At 42.8% G+C, this 15,616-nt stretch overlaps 1 protein-coding gene across 4 annotated transcripts in view; it reads right to left on the bottom strand.

Moving 5' to 3' along the window:
• Window positions 1-15,616, bottom strand: part of sned1 (sushi, nidogen and EGF-like domains 1) — a 50,493-nt gene that overhangs the window by 19,591 nt on the left and 15,286 nt on the right. For 2 of the 4 annotated variants that reach the window (XM_034080542.2, XM_034080546.1), the window contains 17 exons: window positions 12,662-12,709; window positions 12,462-12,569; window positions 11,045-11,137; window positions 10,460-10,594; window positions 10,110-10,229; window positions 9,219-9,335; window positions 7,930-8,073; window positions 7,263-7,436; window positions 6,572-6,685; window positions 6,368-6,481; window positions 5,760-5,873; window positions 5,524-5,640; window positions 4,823-5,110; window positions 4,068-4,251; window positions 2,823-2,935; window positions 1,424-1,702; window positions 598-739 (listed from right to left, as the gene is read on the bottom strand). In XM_034080542.2, the coding sequence (XP_033936433.1) occupies window positions 598-739; window positions 1,424-1,702; window positions 2,823-2,935; window positions 4,068-4,251; window positions 4,823-5,110; window positions 5,524-5,640; window positions 5,760-5,873; window positions 6,368-6,481; window positions 6,572-6,685; window positions 7,263-7,436; window positions 7,930-8,073; window positions 9,219-9,335; window positions 10,110-10,229; window positions 10,460-10,594; window positions 11,045-11,137; window positions 12,462-12,569; window positions 12,662-12,709 (2,404 nt within the window). The remainder of the gene's footprint in view (window positions 1-597; window positions 740-1,423; window positions 1,703-2,822; window positions 2,936-4,067; window positions 4,252-4,822; window positions 5,111-5,523; window positions 5,641-5,759; window positions 5,874-6,367; window positions 6,482-6,571; window positions 6,686-7,262; window positions 7,437-7,929; window positions 8,074-9,218; window positions 9,336-10,109; window positions 10,230-10,459; window positions 10,595-11,044; window positions 11,138-12,461; window positions 12,570-12,661; window positions 12,710-15,616) is intronic. The other 2 variants (XM_034080545.1, XM_034080543.1) reach the window with 2 other exon arrangements.

The following is a 15,616-nucleotide window of genomic DNA, read 5'->3' as shown; positions in this document are numbered from 1 at the left end:
ACTTATGTAACCGGTCTGTGGGAGCCAGAATCCTTGTTGGTTGCTAGGGGATCAAATACTTATTTCACACAATTAAAGGCAATACATTTGTATCTCTTAAATTATGAACATTTCTGGATATTCCTTTTGATATTCTGTCTCTCATTAGTCAAGTCAACCTACCATTACAATGATAGACTGTTCATTTCTTTGTAAGTGGGTAAACTTAGGGATCAAATGATTATTTCCTCCACTGTAGGTAAATACCTTTATGCTGGGATTTGTAAAAGTAAAAATAAATATTAAGAAAAAAAGACTTTAAAAATAGAATTACAAACAAACAACTAAATAAAAGAGGTATTGGTATTAAAAAGAAACAAAAAATAAAGAAGAAAATAAGTAATAATAAATACCATACTATCTCGGAAAGAATGAACATCTTCTAAAACAAGTTGTATGCTTCTGGCAGCCAGTCAAAATGACTTTTCAATTAGACATATGAGTGGACACACTGTGGCATTTTAATTGACTGTGAGGAGACAGAAAGGAAAGGCAGAGCAAAGGACCCTGATCCATACCCCCCCCCCCCTTTAATAACCACCTACACTCTGCGTTTACCTCGGCAGTTCCTTTGAGTTCTCTGTTTCTGTTGTGGCCCCCAGGTCCTGGGGCTGAGATGGAGGAAGTGTGTGTCCCACATGAGCCCCCTGTCCATTCCCGGCTGGCCTCTTTCTTCTCTCTGATATGTCACCTATTGGCACTGGGTCAAAGATAATCATCATCATAATAATACAAATAATAATAACTAATAACTATTTCTACAGCACTATTCAAGTTACAAAGCTAACATGAAACAGAAGACAAGGTCAGCAATCCCCCCCCACCACGATAGCTATACAATGTTGCAACAATAAAAAAAGAAAGTCAAATGAAATCAAACATGGATATAGAGTCAAATCAAGTAGTGGTATTATTAATGAAAGGCTTTAATAAAGAGACTTTTAAGAAGTGATTTCAAATCATTCTGCTCGATTCTAAATAGAGACTTTTTTTACTGACTTATTTGTTATCATATGGCATTTGATAGATTCAGTGAAGCTAAATTGTATATTTATATCTATTTATATAGTTATAAATAGCTGGGCATCAACAATGTGAGAAATCATTTTCTAAATAGTTGTATCTCCTGTTTGACTAAAGCTTCCGAAAACAACATGACTTGTCTACAGATGAAAAACATGTTTGAGGAACTTCATGATATTATTCTGGGGAAACCTTTGACCCCCCTGCCATTGAGAAAAGGAATCAGCAGATCTCTTTCTCTTGTCTCATCTCACTGACCTCTAAGGCTTCCGTACCTTCACGATACTGAAAGGCTCTTTGAAAACACACCTAACTGCATGTGTTTGTGTAAATGAAAGGGTATAAACATGTTTCCACTCACAGGTAGTAAAGGCTAGGTGTTGGGGTACACTGTGGATCTGTTCCTGCGCTGTGCTTTTCACCGACGTGACGGCCACATGATACTGCTGTCCTGGGGTCAGTTCACGCAGGGTGTATGATCCCAGCTTCCCATTGGGCAGGAAGCGACTCCTCGCGTTCAACCCTCGGGTCACGTTGACCACAAAGCCATCTGGGACGTTTCTCGGGTAGCGGCTCCAGGTGATCAGTGCTGAGTTAGTGGTCACATGGGACAGGGAGAGGTTCTGTGGGGGGAGGGGCCCTGAGGGGAACACACATGTGGATGCTCACATGGCTTCATTGATAGCAGCGAAAGTATTCTTTTTGCAAGTAACTGTTCTTTAACTTGAACTGATACTCACCTCCACTGTCAGTTTGTTGTGATGTGCTTTAAAACATGTGTCAGCTGGACTTGTATGCTGTGCAATGGTGGAAAGTAACTAAGTTACTTTACTCAAGTACTGTAGATAAGTACAATTTTGAGATACTTGTACTTTACTTGAGTATTTAGTTTTCTTCAAACTTATGCCCAATTACAGTTCAGAGGTAAAGAGTCTATTTTTACTCAACTACATGTATTTAATACCTTTAGTTACTTCACAGATGAATGATGTGAAATCTAACCAAGTGTTGAATCAGACTTTAGTTCCACCTGGAGTAAATCCACCAGCTCCCCTGCAGTCTACAAAGTACTTCAGACTAGCTGCACCTTCACCAGCTACCCTGCAGTCTACAAAGTCCTTCAGACTAGCTGCACCTTCACCAGCTACCCTGCAGTCTACAAAGCCATTCAGACTAGCTGCACCTTCACCAGCTTTGAGAACACTTTCATGATCAATCATTATAAAACATATCAGATATATTATTCTGAAATGGACCAATCTGCACAATGATGACTTTTACTGTCTTTCACTATATTCTGATGATAATACTTTCCTACTTTTACTTGAGGAACATTTTGAATGCAGGACTTTTACTGTAACAGAGTATTCCTACACTCTGGTACTTCTACTTTTACTCAAGTACTAGATCTAAGATAATGTAATACAATACTTTAATACAGATGACTATTATTTTTTAATAGTAATGATGCAATAATTTGATGTCAGGGTTGAAACTTACAACAGATAGCAAGGTGTGTTGTTATTAGGCAACAACACATTAAACTATCAGTCTATCAATGAAAAATGAACCCGCCTGTCCTCATGCTGATTGGTCACTGTCAAAGTCATTTAGACTGGCTGTCTTCGGCTTCTCTAATGTCTACGCTCTGTGCTGATGTGCTGACATGTGTGTTGTATTTTTAAATGAGCAGTGATCTAACGACCAGCTGTGTTGTTATTCTTATTGTAATAGCGTTTGAATGATGATATGTAACCTACGTGTCCAGAACTGCAGGGGTCCAGCTGAGTGGCTGGTGGAGGGAAATTCATCCGGTCTGATTCCACTTTGAGTCAACACATCCACCGTGTACATCTGACCAGGGAGTAATGCACTGGAAACAGAGGGACACACACACAATAGCACCATGGCAAACAATGCAGGATACCTTATATTACCTCATAATATATACAGTATACTTCCACTTGAACTAAGCGTACCTGCTTGCTATCACACTACGTTATACATACTATACTTATAAAAAAATAAAAGTCTATTGCCTATCATTATTTTTGTAAATGTGTGTAATAATTCCTGTTTTCATCTTCATGCATGCCTCCTAATTAATATGTTGCTATGTTTGGCTCTTCACTTTGCTGTAACATTGTAAATGTCCCCTGTGGGACGAATGAAGGTGTTCTGATTCTGATTCTCATCATTCTCAACACACTGTGAGGAGCCTCACACGGTTAAGGCACCCTGGTGGTTCAAAGGCGTATTACTCCGTTCAAAGTGCAGACCTTGAACAGCTCTGTTCAGTGGACAAGTCGGATGCTGCAGGTCTGTGCAGTGAAATACAACAGGACATCAGTGTTGTTTTCAGAGGTGGAAGAAGTCATACAATATTGTATTTAAGTAAAAGTAGAAGTACTCAGATCATGTACTTGAGTAAAAGTAGAAGTACTCAGATCTCGTACTTGAGTAAAAGTAGAAGTACTCAGGTCTTGTACTTGATTAAAAGTAGAAGTACCAGAGTGTAGGAATACTCTGTTACAGTAAAAGTCCTGCATTCAAAATGTTCCTCAAGTGAAAGTAGGAAAGTATTATCATCAAAATATAGTGAAAGTAGCGACAGTAAAAGTAGTCGTTGTGCTGATTGGTCCATTTCAGAATAATATATATGATATGTTTTATAATGATTGATCATGAAAGTGTTCTCAAAGCTGGTGAAGGTGCAGCTAGTCTGAAGTACTTTGTAGACTGCAGGGTAGCTGGTGGATTTACTCCAGGTGGAACTAAAGTCTAATTTAACACTTGGTTAGATTGTTTATCATTATTCCGTTAGTTGCTAAGTAAATGCAGTGGAGTAAAAGTACAATATTTACCTCGTAGAGTAGAGTAGAAGTACAAAGTAGCATAAAATGGATATTCTCAAGTAAAGTACAAGTACCTCAAAATAGTACTTGAGTACAGTACTTGAGTAAATGTACAAAATGTAAAATGTTGCAGCACGGTGCAGGGCTGACCTGAAGGAGTGCTCCGTGCTGCTGGAGTTGAGCACAGTGGTTCGAGCCTGGCTGCCGTCAGCAGGCCGCAGAGACACCAGCACCCTGCTGACTGCTGCGTGACGAGCAGCCTGCACCAGCCAGCTCAGCCACACCTGTGAGGAGGACACGTTCCCCACCTGCAGCTGCTCCACCCGCGGGGGTCCTAGCACACAAACACACACACTTAACATGGGAAATGCACACAGGTATGCAGACGGGCAACCCAATGTATGGAAGCCCTGGAATGAAGTCTGATGAAAACTTGTTTTCTCCTGTGTTATGACTTCAACAATAAGGTGTTGCCTGGATAACCTTTCCAAGAGTGTTTAATAAATGTATTTCTTGCCCGTGAAACATGTAAACAGACAAAGAGAAGGGTCAACACCTTTAAGAGAGTAGAACATCAGCTTATTGTGGCCGAAATTCGTTTAACAACAAAACTCTCAAATTATTCTCACTATATTATCCTGAAAAACAAAAGCACATGTGCCATTTTCAAAGATGACAAAAAGTAAAAATCATACATTTATATTATTTATTTTAACCTGACAAAACAAGGGGCACATTGAAGGTTATCCCCCATCGAACCCCCTTGTTACCTGTAGATAAAACATGCAGGAAAGGTGAAAAGCATTTAGATCAGACATCTTGAATGGATCTGCTGGCCTCATGGGAGTACTCAGAGAAACACTCCAGATGCTTCTCTCACTACACAGGAAGAAGAGTGTGCTCACTGGTGCGTATCAGAGCCGTGGCTGGTTGGCTGTTGTCGTTGCTGTTGGTGTTGCGCTTGACGGAGAAGGTGGAGATGTTGTACAGCAGGCCGGGCAGGAGGCCTCTCATGATGTGGGACGACTGCTGCCTCTCCAGCGTGTCTGTTTTTGGATTGCTCCAACCCAGCGGAGCATACGTGACCACGAAGCCGCTGATCAGGCTGTGCTCCGGCTCGGGCTGGTCCCAGCGTAGCTCCACCTCGTTCTCCTCCACGCGCAGCACATGGAGACCAGAGGGAGGCAGCAGGTCTGGGAACAGTGGCAACCTTCCATGTCAAATTCATACATTCAATCATTACATACTTGTCAAGTGTTTATATTACATAAGCATTTTATTTAATTTCACTGCACAGCATTTCATTTAACATTCTATTTTTAGCTCATCTTATTCTATTTGACATTGCATGTAGTTAACTTCTTCTGCATCACTTGCACGACATTCTCTTGCACTACTTTATCTCTACTCTGTTTCTGCATGCCCTATTGTGGATTCTTTTGATGTCATATACTGTGTGTGTTGCCTTGTTGGAGGAGCCTGGGACTTCTCATGGCCACACGTACACTGTCGCTGTGCATATGGCAATAAGGCCTTTGCACTTTGCAATAGGGAAGATGCTAGGGTGACACATAAACTGGAGCACTTCTGTGTGACTCTTTCTGACCTTTCTCACAGTCTTTGCCCGTGTGTCCCACTCTGCACACACAGTTGTAGTTCCCTCTCTTGTCACTCCTGCAGAGGCCACGGTTTCCACACGGTTGCAGTACACATGGGTTCTCCACTTGGGGGTGCCAAAGACAAGCATTACGTACAACACAGACAGGTCATGTGATAACTGCAGTCAATGTACATGAGCTTCTCACATCATGAAATCAGTGCAGGGCCGTGCAAGACACTTACACATCTGGCACTGGTCTCCAAAGAAGCCGTCTTTGCACACACACAAATAATTCCGTCTGTACCCGCGGCACACGCCTCCATTCAGACAGGGATTGGACTCACACCCGTGCTGCTCTGCACACAGATGGTTACACTAGAGTTTTATTGCTGTGTGTATGTTAGTATATAGAAGCTCTACGAGAGGAGACAACGGGCCCCTGGGCACAGACGGGCAGAGGCCCCACCACATGTCCTACGATAAGCAAGTCACAGCCTTTATAGGTGTTGACTCTTTTTTATGTTGATATGCGTTTCTTTGTGGTCTTTACTCATCACTACTCGATGTGTTTTTGTCTCTGTGGTTGTTGTGTGTCTGTTTGTCATCGTTTTAGTATTCTTCTTGTCTATGGTTATATAAGCCCCTTTTTGAAGTCGTCTTGTGTCTCTTTGTGGTCTCTCTGTAGCGGCTTTGCATCTCTTTGTAGTCTTTTATGTTTCTTTGTGGTCTCTTCCTGGTGGGTACGTGTCTTTTGGTGGTACATGCAGGAGGGAACCTGACATTTGGGGATCTGTGCCCTGAGGGCCGTTCAGTAATCCTCCCATAGCAACATCTTAAAGGAACACTTTACCTATTTCACAGTTGTGGCCTTTGAAGCCTTGAGAACAGTGACACAGGTAGGAGCCAGGCTGGTCTTCACACGTCCCCCCGTGCTCGCAGGGCCCCGACAGGCATTCATTTATATCTTCAGGGAGATGACACACACAGACAAGGTAACTATATCATGTAAATGTGCAGCTGTATTACATATCAGAAGCCTTTGATCAGGCTGTACCTGTCTGACAGCGGTTTCCACTGAAGCCCTCAGCACACTCACACTGGTAGGAGCCCACCTGGTTCCCACATGTACCGCCGTTAAGACAAGGCTGTGAGAGGCACTCATTGATCTCTGTGAGGATGGGAAATCAGTATTAAACCAAACAGTTTAAACCACTTATTTCTACAGTTTCAAATATAGTTAAGGTTACACTAATATGATTAGTATCATACTATATTTATAATATACAAAAGTATTCATATATATATTTCTAGAATTAGACTTCAGTGGTGGCTCAGTAGGATTGTTTCCAGCTTGTGTAAATATAATATTTCTAATAACAACAAAACAAGTTTAAAAGTCAAATGTCCAAAAAGCTTGAATAAAAAAAAAAAATCTTATTTATTTATTGCTTGTTGTAATTTAGCCATAAACAACAACATTATTATTATTTGTATCTGATATCATGTAATATTGGATTAGTAAAAATGTATTTATATTAACAAAACAGATTAGATATTGTCACGACAGTTATTGAAGCTTTATTCAAAACCTTATTAGATGCTTCAAATGTAAACAAAATGACATGATCCCTTAGATTTGTAAACAAAACGTATAACTGGAATCTTCTTTATTCAGACTGTCAGGGATCCTTTAATGATGTGTTTTGTTCAGTGTGTGTATCCATGTGTGGGTGTGTGTTACAGACCCTCACAGATGGGGGGCTGGCTCCAGTCTCCCTGAACACCACAGATGCTCTGGGTGGCTCTGGGCACGGAGGTGAAGCCTGAGTGGCACATGTACACGGCCATGGAGCCCGGGGTGGTTGAGGAGAACTGAACCTCTGCATGCTTCGCCGGTGGAGGCAGCCCACAGCCCAGCTCTGAAACCAAGACACACACGTTGATAATGACCAATGGCTGCATAGTGACACAAGCGCACGCTTAAAGGAGCTCCCAATGCACACTAGCAGCAACAGAGTTGTTCTGCATGCAGGCTCTCTGTTTCTGTCCTCCTAAAAGAATGTCGGCATGCAGTGAGAGCGCGCAGACATGAATCATCAGGCCGCACTTTATATAGATTACGCAGCCGTTCTATATCTGTAAATGTGAGGTCTCTAGAGCAGCAACACTGCTCAAAGTATCTGCAAAAGGAAAAGCAGTATCTGTGTACCCAACCCACCAATAACCAAGTACATACTTGTGAGGGTCGAAGGACAGAGGGTGTCGTATTGTCATACTGATATTCTGTACACACTGTGAAGACCACTGAGACAAATGTAACATGTGTGATATTGGGCTATATAAATAACCAAGTACACACTTCAGCATCAGTGCGATGTGGGCGTTACCAAGTGGTGCACACAGTCTGCTCACCTGCGCTGGTCTGCACGGAGCTCCTGTTCACTTCACAGTGCCTGCCACCAAAGGGTTCAGTGCATTCACATTTGTACTTTCCTATGTAGTGGAAACACGTCCCCCCATTCAGGCAGGGGCTGGAGGCGCAGGGGTCTGGCTTCCCTGCAAGGAAACATGCAATGAGAAAGAGTTATTATTAATCATTGTAATTCGCAAAGCAGCCCTACGTGCGTTACCAGACATTACAGCCAGGTGTTGGGTTGGGCCGGGCTGTCCATAGGACCAGGCTCTACTATATGTAAGGTCCACGTCGTTACTCTCAAGTAGCAGATCTCTGTGTCCGGAGAGAGTTGTTCGGCTTAGTGAGCGTGTGTCTCTGTCCTCCGTGTAAAGAGTCTGCAGCGGTGTGTGTGTGTGTGTGTGTGTGTGTGTGTGTGTGTGTGTGTGTGTGTGTGTGTGTGTGTGTGTGTGTGTGTGTGTGTGTGTGTGTGTGTGTGTGTGTGTGTGTGTGTGTGTGTGTGTGTGTGTGTGTGTGTGTGTGCGCGTGCGTGCAGCGGTCATCATATCACAGAACTTGTGGTGATGAAATCGTTCACAGTGAGATGTGCTCACACACTTTGGGCCGTACTCGCGCAGCCTCCAAATGAACTGAGATGTCCACACACATGCTTTTTAGCAAGTGTGCAGAGGAGTGTTGATTTAAAAAAGCAATGTGAAGGTTGGATATTTGTAAACCTTTTGTTGTGTATATATTCATGATTTAAGATGTATGAAATCTAGATCTATTTGCATTGTGTTACTTGGTGGCATCAATGTGGGCATTGGATGCACCTAATGGAGCAGCTGCTTCAGGGCCTCATAAAGCGCTTGAGGTCAAATCATGAGGTCCTCGACCACAACAAAAGATATCAACAAGTGCATTTTGCATAACAGGTGCAACAACACTAATATAATGACTGTTCTGTTATAGTATAGGAGGCCTTGCTAGCTTAGTGTTCACAGTGCACACCATGAAGCATTCTGGATCAACTGTACGTTTGATTATGAGACCTGGCCAACTCCTGACTAAACATAGTCACATGTTGTGATGTTACCAAGGTGACCTTGAAATAGGATGCTTCATGAAACCCCTCTCCTCTCAGATGTGTACCTTGTGTCTCACTCTCTTGTATGATCGCCTGCTGCTGCCTGGAGGTTCGACGGCTTGCCGTGCATTTCAACCTAAACCGCTTTGGCACAACTTTGCTAGACTCTTTTGTTTGTATTGACTACCACATGTGTTATTGTTACTTGAGGGTGGCACTCACCCACTTCACAATGTTTGCCAGTGAATCTGTAAGGACACACACATCTGTAGCTGCCTGCGTCCTCCTTGCAGGAGCCTCCGTTGCGGCAGGGAGCAGAAGCACAGGTATTGAGTCGGACTGGAAAGAGACAGGGGAGAGAAACGGGAAGCTTGAAGCAGAAACACTTCTAGCTTTGAATCACTCAAAATGAATCTGTTGGAGGAGATTGCAATTCAAGTGAAAATACAGGACAATAGCTCAGCAGTCAAGTGGGATTGATCATTGTAGTATTTCAAGAAGCATTGTGGGTAATGACATTTTCCCTCATGCATTAAAACCAGTAAAGTAACTAAGTACAATTATTGAGTACTGTAATTAAAAATGTTGAGGTACTTGTACTTTACTCAAGTACTTACATGTTTTCCGACTTGGTACTTTTACCCCACTACGTTTGTTAAGTACCTTTAGTTACTTTGCACATTTCGATTAATAATTAGAAATATAATCAACACTTAAATAACTGTAGTTCCACCTGGAGTGAATCCACCAGCTACCCTGCAGTCTACAAAGTACTTCAGACTAGCTGCACCTTCACCAGCTTTGAGAACACTTTCATGATCAATTATTATAAAACATATCATATATATTATTCTGAAATGGACCAATCAAACAATGACTACTTTTACTTTTGGCAATTAAAGTATATCTCGCGAATACCTTTGTACTGTAACTTGAGTAACATTTTGAATGCAGTAAATGTACTTGTTTTCCTACACTCTGGCACTTCTACCTTTACTTAAGTAATTTACTTAAGTTTCTTTGTACGTCTCCTACCTCTGGGTAAAGCTGGGTTTGAGTAATGTCTTGATAAAGGCAAGTCATCAGATCATGTGGTTTTATCAGTGATGCTACCTTTCTCACAGTGCTTCCCCCAGTATCCGTATTTGCACTCGCAGGTGTAGCCTCCGTCCCGCTCGTAGCAGTATCCTCCATTCAGACACGGGGAGGAGTCACAGACCGATCGGGGCTGTACTGAAAAACATAACGAGACTTGACTGTGTTCCATTGCACTGGGAAATGTTAAAACCACTTTTTTTCAAGCATGTAACTTTGATGGAATAAAGAATTGTCATTTGCTGTCTGGATCAAATACAAAATGTCCTCATAGCACTTAGCAACAGCATGAATGATGTAAACATAGTAAACTGAAAGTGTGAAAGCAGCTGCTAATGCAGTGACACATAGGTGCCTAAGGCTCTTACCATAGGGGTAGAAGTCCTTATGATCCAGCTCTGCTGCACTGGTCTGACATGTGCACAGGTAGGCTCCTCCGTACTCCAAGCAGGGACCTCCATCAGGACACGTCCTGCTGTGGCTGCACGGCGTCTGAGTTACTTCTGGGAGGAAGGCATTGTGAATGACAGCTTCACCATTTCTCATTTCTGAACAGCGACTCACTTTTTCAGAGAAAACATTTCAAAGAAACTCTGACATTTTAGTGGAAATCTTTTTGTCAAGTAAGCATATGGCTTCTATCTGCAAAGTGGGATGAGATGAGACTGATCAAAGTGATGTGGTTCTTTGAAGAAAAAAACATGAAATGTACTTTTATTTAAAATAGTTTTTGTTAGTAATATTTAAGTTTTTATCCCTTAATTCTCAATATATCTATATATCTGGGATTTCATTTTAATCTTAGAGAATATAAGAATTTTCATATCTTTGAATACAACATTAATCTTCGAAGTATTCATATTTATTTTCTGCCTTTTCTCCTAGATAAAGAAAAAGCCCGAATACACCGCTGTGTGTGAGAAAGCTGATATAATGATAGGTATCATACTCACCAAACTGACAGTAGAGTCCTGTGTAGCCTGACGGGCATTCACACGTCCCATTGATATCCACACACACACCCCCATTCTGGCACAGACATTCCTCTGCAGACACAGGAAGAGAGACAGTGTGTGAGTGTGTGGAACGTTTGCTCCAGCTACTTGAAAGCAACTACTTCAACTATGTACATTTTTCAGTGTTGGAAAGTCTAAATATAGGCAAAAGGTATAAAGTTCAATATGTGTTCCACATGCTAACAGCTTCCATCTGCTGTACTGTAAAGCATGTATTGATTTGCTGTTATTTCTCTTTGCCTAATCTCTTTCCAACAAAGTCCACTGCAGCAGAAGACTACCAGTCAACACGCTGCACATCCGCTCTGTACACATTGTAGAATGTTTTTGTTTTCCTCGACTTCCTAATTGCAACAGTGGATCAAAGCCGAGGCCGTATCACAGCTAAACCTTTGAAGTCCCGGTAGCTCGGTGGAGGGTATTATCTTTCTGATGATATGGAGCATATTTTGTGACCAAAAATGTATGGCCCTGAGGGCCATTCATGGATTGTTCATTTACAAGAGCCACTTTCATGGGCCACCTGTGCGGCCCGGCCCTTTGATCTGAGAGCCTGATTGGGCACTTCTGAGTCCCGCTACTTTCTCTTCCGTGGAGGATCGTGCTCCTTTTTCCACTGTGAGCCAGGCAGGAAAGTATTTGGGAGATTTAGAGCCTATATAAGCACTGATGGTTGTTTCAGCTCAATGGTGAGAAGAATCACGCATTTGCAATAGCTCAAATACTTTTAAGAGCTTTTGGTGGGAGACAAAAATAAAGTGTTGCATCCACTGCTATCAGAGGGTCGACACTCACTCGTAGTGGGAGCCTGAATTAGCTCACTTAGGCTCACTAGGTATCACACTTAATAACATGTCCTTACATGCATTTCTTAAAGGAAGGTGTAAAGCATCAGCTGCTGTTGATGATAGTTTTTTACATATTGTGTGTTTAAATTGCCCCATAGTTATGCAAGTAACAGCTGTGCTTCGAACTATAGTGTGGGGCAATGGCTACCTTTCAGAGAAGCCCGTAGCGGTGTGGAAGCATGCATACTTCAGCAGCTCAATGTGAAGAAAGGACCTGAATACCAAAGAGCAGCTTTGACTCATAATGAGGCCTTTTCAGGTCTAGACAAAGCACTTCCTCTTGTTGCTAAACTAATAAAATGCGCTATAAAACAATTATTCACAACATCAAGCGACTGGTTCCCGTAGTAAACTGGGCGAGGCTGTGTCAGTTTTGATAATTACAATAACCCATCATCATCACAGCAGCCTCTTCCAGGGCACAGCTCCAAATTCCTGTGGGTTCGCACAGCTCCTCTTGAATACCTCTGCTGCTACCTGCCCAGCCGCTGCAGAGAGCTCAGTACCTTCACACTCGTCCCCGTAGAAGCCTGGAGCACATGTGCAGATGTAGATTCCCGAGCTAGTGTTTTCACAAATCCAGTTATTGTCACAATGTGCATTGCCACATAAGCCTGCAAATGAAAAGAACACGACAGGTTGAGGTATAACAATCAAGCTGCATGCATTTTTTTTTTTCTTAAACTGTAGCTGTACATGCTTTTACCTGTTTGGTTTTCTGGCTCGGTTGAATTAACCTGAAGCACCACCAGTTCTAAGAGAGGAACAGAAGCACGTCCTTTAAAGGGTTGTTCAGAAAACAAAACATCATGCCTCCCCCCTGGAGGTATGTCGAGGTGTGTTTGCCCAGCTTGGGAGATACCTTGCTCTGAAAGATATGCTGGCAGGACCAATGCAATGCAAGTGAATGGAATAAGGTTTAAGCATTGGAACATTACATTTCAAAACAAGATGTGAAAAGTAATCTCTGGAATCATGTATGTCCCTTTTTACTGCAGGTGTCTTTGAAGACTGTGAATTTCCTTTCACCTCTAATAATAATAATAATAATACATTACATTTATAAAGCGCTTCTGCTGGTGCTCAAAGCGCTTACAAGCAAGTAAAACAAAATAACAACAAAAGTAGAAAGTGCTAAGCTAGGAGGAATCAGGGCAAGGGGTTAGTGGATTAGGAGTTGAAGGCAAGAGTGAAAAGGTGAGTTTTGAGGGACTGTTTGAATGATGTGAGAGTGTTGGCGGATCTGACGTGGCTGGGGAGGGGGCTCCAGAGTGTGGGGGGGGAGGCTGCAGTGAAGGCCCTGTCACCCCAGGTCCGGAGCTTTGTCCTGATGGGCTGCAGTAGGTTAGCTTCAGCAGACCTGAGGCGACGGGTGGGGGTGTGTCGTTGGATGAGGTCACAGAGGTAGGGGGGGGGCAAGGTTGTTGAGGGCTAATGTGCAGGGTTAGCAGAAGCAATCATAGGGATATCTCAACACCTGGGCATATTTACACACATCATGTGCATGGCTAGAGACCTCCAAACAAGGGGTAAGACAACAACAGTTATCTTGCTTTTTTAATGTCTATATGACAACGCTATCTTCAAAACGTATCACCTCTTTATAACAAATTAGGCATATCAATTGAACAAAGACCCTGGAGCTCAGAAAAAGCACTTCGGGAGGAGGACATAGTTCGTTCAATATTTGATTATGATTGGTCAATTTGGACATTCTGTGGTCTGCTATGGAGATGGCTTGATAGAGATAGCTGTTGCTATCTGATGAAGGTATCATGTCAGCAGAAAGAAGTCTGAAATAAACACGCATACAAAGACAGTATGGCTGTGACAGTGTTACAAGACTTGTTCATGGAAAAGAACACGTGAACAGACTTGGACAGTTACAGACGGTGGTGGTATGTAATGAAGTGCATTTGCTCAAGTAATGTACTTAAGTACAACTTTGAGGTACTTTAACTGAGTATTTCAATGTAATACTTAAAGGATACCTATCATGCTATATTGAATAATATATTGTAGATCCATACCTATATAAGGTATATTTATACATTTTCTTTTTCAAAATACCAAACAGATCATGCATTTTAGCCATGCCTCATTTGGCTCTCTTTCCTCTCCTCCACCCTGTCTCTGCATGCGCTGCAGCTGACCACGCCCCCTGCAAAGGAGGGGGCGAGTTACAGCGTCATGTTACCATGCTGTTACCATGCCACGGCAACCTCTCATTCCCCTGATTGGTGGAGAGTTGGCCATATAGGCGGAGCTCCTCGTCACTGACCTCAGACTATTTTCAAATCGGTATCAGTCTGTATCAGATCCGTTCCAGAGCGCTTTTAGAGATGTGGGAATGGAGGAAAAGAGAGAGGGTTGTGTTTGCTGACACTTGGTGAGTTCCCTGACACACCGGGGACACATGTTCATGTATAAAAGACGTACAAAGGTGCATTTTGCATGATAGGTCCCCTTTAATATTAAAGGTCCCCTATTATACTGTTTTGCATCAATATATTATAGGTCTCAGATATACAAAACATGTGTCTGAGTCCCCACGAGGACGAAAACGGCTAAACGCATAGGATTAACGCAAACGCAATCGCAAACGGCTTCCGTCCACATGCAATATTCACCGGATAGTGTCTGCCCACACGAGACCGCTCCGTTTAGCTCCAACCGCTGGAGAAGCTGCAGTACATATGCAGGAGCCTGTAGGTGGCGCTGTAACTTCCTCCACAAAAGCAGCGAAGAAGCATGGTTGTCATGGTTGCCCTTCTGTTTATTCTCCGCGGTGGGGGCCGAGGGAACCGGGCAGAGTTTTTCGCCAGTCAACGTGTATTAAAGTTTAAATCTTCCCACAAAATGATAAAAGTGCCGGTCAAAGTCTTCTTTGTTATTTATTGAGCTTTAAAACAAATGAATAACGACTCTATATATTATAATAATAAAATACACGGAGCCTCTCTTTTTCCTCCCTCTCTTCGGACAGCGTCAGTGTCTGTCTCATGCAGCAGCTGATCCAGTAATCAGTGACCCGGCCGACAGTAAAAATAAACATATTTATAACTAGTTTAGTTTGAGAGGTAATTAAAATAGCTAAGGGTGATGATCTGACTTGAAGTGTGTGTTTTGCTGCAGCGGGAGGAGCTGCAGGTGAGCAGAGCTGCGTGTCTCCGTCCTGTCAGATTAGACTTCACTCGCGTTTAGGTCCACATCGAGAGAAAGATAAATAATCTGAATTCAGGGTGCAGTTTACTTTGACACGGGGTGAGCAGCAGAGGTGGGGAGAGGCGGGGCTATTGCCTCATCATTATTGCTGTAGATGTTGCACAAACAACTGTAGCATGGTCAATAGCGTCCGGAGCACGATAGCAACTCTGCGATCCGCCATTGTTGTTGTTGTTGGTGGCGAAACACTTCAGCACTGGCGCGGGGTAAGCGGAGGTGAGCAGAAGAGGTGGGGAGAGGCGGGGCTATTGCGCAATCACTATCAGTGATCTGAAAATGTCCGTATAGGGCGCACACACGGAGCTGTTTGACCCCCCAGCATTTCTATCCACCTTGGGACCCGTTGTCGTTTCCTCAGTCGTTTAGTGCCGTATTCGGTCGTCCTCGTGTGGCCGAACGGTCTATATGACACTAAACAGTAACGCAAACGACCAAA

Source organism: Pseudochaenichthys georgianus, chromosome 4, assembly GCF_902827115.2.
Source record: "Pseudochaenichthys georgianus chromosome 4, fPseGeo1.2, whole genome shotgun sequence".
NCBI lineage: Eukaryota > Metazoa > Chordata > Actinopteri > Perciformes > Channichthyidae > Pseudochaenichthys > Pseudochaenichthys georgianus.
Note: the sequence above shows the minus strand (reverse complement) of the source record. Positions and strands in the feature narration are given on the sequence as shown.